Raw genomic sequence first — 6,044 nt, 5'->3', positions numbered from 1 at the left:
AAATGGTATCATAATATTTGTATTTAAATTCATAATAAGAAAAGGTTGGTTATCTCACAATTCTTTGTCGTCAATTATCGGATAGAAAAAAAGTCTTTGGAGAAATTTTCATTTTTCTAGGTAGAAACATCTTGAAATGTTCTCCTAACACGCCAGATGAAAAAGGTTAATTGCATAACTGCATAGCAAAATGAAATGCATTTTACAACTAAATTTATAGATTTTCTTAAAGAAGTAAAGTCGATCAATTTATAATATTTTTATAGCTCATTATTAGATATTGATACATTTTTGAAAACAACATTTCTTGTGTAAAAACCAGATCGAAATGTAGGACGAGGTATCGTCATGTCCTAAATTACATGGAACAAACATAAACATTATTTGTAAGCAGTAGTAGCTAGAAACAAGGAACACATTTTTAATCTCATTTTTTATTTATATAAACCACAAATTTTTTTTTTCCCAGGAGATATAAACTACAATTTAAGTATAGTAGCTGTATATTTATGGTTTTTAAAACCAAGACAGATCATCATTTACTCCGAATTACGTTTTTCCAAACGATGTCGCGTGAGGATCGTGTCAGATAGCACATGATGTTTTCATATCTTCAATTTGATATCGTATTTATGTGTTATAGATGTGTTGAACGTCCTTGTTTCATGAGAAAATGGTTGTAGACGGAGGTTGGCTCATGAAACGTGTTAAGAGTTTTTTTACAGGGGGAATTCAAAATTCGAAAGTAGAAATCGAATTTTTGCGCAAAGTAGGCTGGTAAGCCACTTCGCAATTGTTGCTTGGCCGATAATGTTGAAGGTTTAGTATTTGAAGAAGACAGAAGTTGTAGTTCATGGTGTCTTATTAACCTCGATGTGACGATACCTGTATGAAAATAATGTGGTAATATTTGTAGATTAATGGTTGCATTGTAAGTAAAAATAAATGGTTGCATAATTGATGACTATGGCCATTTGTTGGAAGGAGATCAATCCGAACACCAAAAATTGCTAGTTGTTTCCCACATGCAAGATACAACATAAATATGACAACTCTCCATCCAAGAGTTCTGAAAAAGAAACAAAAGGAGATCCGTAGTTTCGTTCATAACTACTCAAGAGTTACTTGGCGTAGTTCTTCCCAACGAGTATGGCAATCCAATTGAGCATGTTCCACAACCTGCAGTGTGTCCATCCATGTTTGGTAACTGTCCTTCTGGCTGGCCAGTTGTTCCCCAAGATGACGTGCTTCACGGCCAACTTGAGCAATAGTAGCTTGCAAGCTTTCTCCTTTCTTGAGCATATTTACCATTGTTTCCTCACGCTGGATGATTTCAGCCTTTAATTTTTTAACTTGCTCCTCCTCTGCATGATAGTCTGTGCTTAATTGTGATAGTTCAGCTGAGAGGGCAGTTTTGTTGGTGAGAAGGTCGTCTCTTCTACCTCTTTCGGATCTAAACTTGTTCAGTTTAGCAGAAAGCTCAAGGCAAGAGGCTGTAGCAGCTTGAGAATCGGATAGGACAGCTGGGAGAGTTTCCAAAACAAGACCTGCTGGAGATTGGGAAAACCCAGGGGATGCCTGAAGCACGGATAAAGCGGATAACATTGCTGCTCTTTGTGATTCCCCGAGGTTGAGGAGACGCAAATCAAGGAAGAGCCGTAGTATGGATTTGGCAGAAGCGACATCAGCCTTTGAAGGAAAAGTTATCTCCAAGGGAGTCTTGTGGGAAATCGGAATATCCATAAAGCTTAAATCCGGTTCTGCTGTATCCGAGTCCTCAATAATGGAGAATGTGGCTCGAGGCGATAGGCCCTACAAGCAATAATGTGAAAATTTAGAGCAGAATATCATGAAGGGGTTGCCTGTAAGGCTGTAACAGATCTTAGAAGGTATAGGATTTACCTGGATCGTCGGAGGAGATGCCTGAGGGTCCGAATCTAGTGGTGATGGGATAATGTCAACATGATCCAAAGTCTTGTCCAAGGGAGTCATAGCAGGCTGTGCTTTAACAAGAATAAAAATGAGTGGATCTAAGTTCATCATCATCCAACGTCAATTGGCAAGACGAATGCAATCATATGTACCTTATGAACATCAGACTCGACCACGTTAGTTCTATCTTTAGTTTCTTCCATTACACGATCCTGTATAGCCATCTCAAATTCCTTCTCCACAGCCTTCTGCAAATCAATAGCCGCCAGTCCTCCATGTACAACTTCAGCCATATGCACACTCGTTATCCTCGCCGTTTGGCCTGTTTCCTCTGGAGCCACTACCTAATGCAAAAATAATAAGTCAGCTACTTCTATCATACACAAGTTGGTAGATTCGGCCTTTCTAACCATTCCCAAAACACCATACCTCTTCCATGCTCAGGCATTCTCACATGATAACAATCAACAACAGAACCATTGTATTGAAACAAAATATTTAATTTTAAAGTCGACACGAATAGCCCAACATTTTAGGATGTCAATAAGAGCTCTAGTAATAAACAAATCACATGCTTTATAATAAAATGGAAAAGCTTTATCCTTAGAGCTTACCCTTGCTGATTCAACAGATATGATACCATGAATATTTAGACGCACTTTGACCTTCACTTTTTCCCTTTCAGCCGTAGTCGACTGAAAGGGTCCAATCTGCACACAAACACAAGGTAATGTCAAGTTATGGCAAAGAATATGAATCAAATGTAAATGTACAAAAAAATATTACCGTGTAGGTGCTGATCTTCGCTGGACCCGGCAATTCACTAACATCAGCGTACTGCACATTCAAGGTGAACGTGCCAGATCTGTAAAAGGTCAAAGCCTTCACACTCGGTATAGGATTACCCCTTGGGTAAATAATTGTGCTCTGCCGATTATCCACTACTCCATTTTCAGTATCTGAAGCATAACTCTCCCATGCCAAGGCAATGCCGAAAGGAAAACTCTCATTAACCTGCAAGAAAGAAATCAACAATGTCAAGTCATGCCGTGTAAATTCCGCGCATATCATTGATTGCATTAATGGAAAACTATCTACACATTCATCTTTTATTCTATTATTTAATCTAGTAATTTGAATCTTTAGAGCTAAAATGCATGCTTTGTTGTTATAATAGAAACTGAAATAGTCGAAATAAGTCTAATTAATCTATCATTGATACAGTAATTTATTAATTTTTCCAATTTGTTTTCTATAATAGTTGATATAATTCTAGTAGTATTGATACAAGTAAATCAGTGGTTGTCCCGAATATAAAGTTCAAAAAACTCCAAAAGCATGTGAAAAACTGCAAGAAACGAAGTAAACATCCTGAAATGCCCAAGAATCACTTACAGGGAACAAAAGAATTGTACTTTAAAGTGATCCTACCATTGAAAATACTCGACTTGATATAGAGTCGGTCTAATCCATCGAAACAAGTCAACGAATTTAAAATCTTGGATTATTGCGCAACCTCAGGTTTATCTTGTTTTGTGACTAAAAAAATAAGACTCGTGCACTTTTGAAGGACCAAGTAAAAACAACTTGTATGCCTTATGAAGGTATGCAGATACATCCGAGGATGACAATACAAATTACAGAGTGCATGTATATCATTAGAAAACATATACACATATGGCTCCATGACAGGAAACAATACCTGAAACTCCTTAACATTGAATCTGGGACTAAGCATAGCACCCTGTAGGGCACATCCTTTTGCAACACATTCGCTAGCATTCATTGTACACTGGGGCTCCTTCCCGAAAAATTCGGTTAAGATCTTAATAATAGCGGGAACTCGAGCGCATGATCCAAAAACTTCAATGGAATGAATGTCCTCAATAGCTAATTCAGCTTCTGCAAGAGCCTTCTTCAAGGGCAATTTCACACGCTCCAAAATCGGAATGCTAATTTGCTCAAACTCCTCTCTCTTAATGAAACATTTGACATCCTTCCCATCCATCAAGCCCTCAATGTTAAGAGATACCACAGGATTAGCACTCAGGACCTTCTTTAACTCTTCACATGCAGCACGAAGCCTTAAGCAAGCCTTTTCACTCTCGAAGACATTGATTTTATACTTATCCTCAAATTTAGCAGCAAAATGCTGGAACAGAACCTCGTCAAAATCCCGTCCACCAAGAGATCTATCAAAAGAATGCGCCAGTATCTTAAGCTGATCTTTCTTGAAGGCAGCAACGCATACTTGCATACTTGCATGCCCAACATCAACAAAAACAATGTTCAATCGTTCCAGTTCCGTTAAATCAGTCTTATAAATCCCATAAAGTAAAGCAGCGGCGGTGGTCTCATGAAACAGACGAAGAGGATGTAAACCTGCAATGGTTGCTGCATCCATAACAGCTCTTCTTTGAAGGTCAGTAAAATAAACAGGTATTCCAATGCAACAATCTACAATTTCTGCATTCAAATTTTTTTTAGCAATGCTCTTCAAATGGGAAAGCAGCATTCCCAAAACCTGAGTAGGAGTAAAGGTTCTTGTTCCTCCCAAATACCGCGCTTGAATTAAAGGGTAGCCATCAGGCCCGTCGATGACTAAAAAGGGTAATGATTTCAGATCGCGCTGCAACTCGGGATCTGAAAATCGGCGACCCACTAATCTTTTTATTTGAGATATTGTGTTTTTGGGATTTGACAAACTTGCTGCAGCCCCTGCTGTCCCAATGAACCGCTGCTTATCACCAAAGGATACAATAGACGGAGTTTCACATGTGGACTCATCATTAAGAACGACTTCTATATCACTCTGCCTTGCAAAGGCAACCACACAGTTCTCATTCCCCAAGTCGAAACCCACTACACTCATGTTTCCTAAAAGCTTCCGACTTCCAAGTAGCACAAATTAAGCCACTCAACTACAAACTAGTTAACAGCCTGCAGCATAAAAAATTCAAATGTCACAATTATATCAATACAAATTATGCTCTATTTCTCCAGCATGTATGAATCAACAGCAGAAAACATTTTCAAAACAATGAAACAGTGAAAGTTCTTGGGACAAATTTGATTCTGCAGCATCCTCACAAGCTTCATTATATCTACCAAAAACTCAAACACAGTAACATCACATTAATTTATCAAGAAATATTTTGTAAACAACATGAAGTCAACGAAATACTAAAATCCAGAAAGAGAATCCAATCAAATGAAGTAAGAACAGCAATCGATCATCAACGAAGCTTCTGTTCTCTCAAATACGTAAAAACAGAACTAGAATTCAGTACGTCCAACAAAACTCTCCATGGAACTCAAATTACGGTTTGAGATTCCAAACGACAAGCACCTCAGTAATGATTCTTCCGACAAATATTTCAATCGTGAAGAAGACTTACAAGCAACGAAATTCATAACTCCCTGTTTCAAATATGAATATGCAATCATACAGAACATAAAAACTAATTCAAGTATTTACTTTGAAGACGAAAGAAAGACGGGAAAAAATCGGGTCAACTTAAAGAAGAGCTCAACGGTTTATCTATTTTTCTATGTTATTATATATTTTATTTTATTTGGTGAGTTGATACAAGGGCAAGTTGGAGAAAAATCCCCAATCAAAATATTTTTTTGGGTTCACTCTCTACCCACAAAATTGTGGTACTATGTCATACAAAATATGGTACACTTCATGTGGAAATGTGGTATTAAAAAAGTACCCAGAGAATGAACACAAAAAAAAATCGACGGATGGGGACTGAAGGCCAATTTCTCTTTAATATGATGTGTGTTTATCAACTTAAATAAGCTCTCAACTAATTCATGTATGAGTATGTCTTTTATGAGACGCTATTATGAATCTTTATTTATGAGACATGTTAATCCTACTGATATTCTCAATAAAAAGTAATACTCTTAGCATAAAAAATAATACTTTTTCATTAATGACCCAAATAAGAGATATGTCTCAGAAAATACGACCCGTGAGATCGTCTCACACAAGTTTTTGCCTTCATTTAATGTATGTATGGTTTTAGATTTTAACATTTTGACGGTATATCGAGATTACCGTACTGTACGGTATATTGAGATTATCGTATCGAAAAAATGTC

At 37.2% G+C, this 6,044-nt stretch overlaps 1 protein-coding gene across 3 annotated transcripts; it reads right to left on the bottom strand.

Moving 5' to 3' along the window:
- Positions 1-941: 941 nt before the first annotated feature.
- LOC140961572 (heat shock 70 kDa protein 14-like) lies at positions 942-5,467 on the bottom strand. Of its 3 annotated transcripts, none has more exons than XM_073420190.1 (7): positions 5,331-5,467; positions 3,635-4,872; positions 2,719-2,946; positions 2,547-2,642; positions 2,085-2,276; positions 1,903-1,998; positions 942-1,812 (listed from the first exon to the last, which is right to left on the bottom strand). In XM_073420190.1, the coding sequence occupies exons 2-7, from the start codon at positions 4,802-4,804 to the stop codon at positions 1,111-1,113; spliced, it is 2,484 nt and encodes an 827-aa protein (XP_073276291.1). In that variant the 5' UTR covers positions 4,805-4,872; positions 5,331-5,467; the 3' UTR covers positions 942-1,110. The 3 variants fall into 3 exon arrangements, with proteins under 3 accessions (XP_073276291.1, XP_073276290.1, XP_073276289.1); XM_073420189.1 differs by having other exon boundaries at positions 5,256-5,445; XM_073420188.1 differs by having other exon boundaries at positions 5,282-5,445.
- Positions 5,468-6,044: the final 577 nt, after the last annotated feature.

The sequence above is a fragment of the Primulina huaijiensis genome, chromosome 16, assembly GCF_012295235.1.
Source record: "Primulina huaijiensis isolate GDHJ02 chromosome 16, ASM1229523v2, whole genome shotgun sequence".
NCBI classification, from domain to species: Eukaryota; Viridiplantae; Streptophyta; class Magnoliopsida; order Lamiales; family Gesneriaceae; genus Primulina; species Primulina huaijiensis.
Note: the sequence above shows the minus strand (reverse complement) of the source record. Positions and strands in the feature narration are given on the sequence as shown.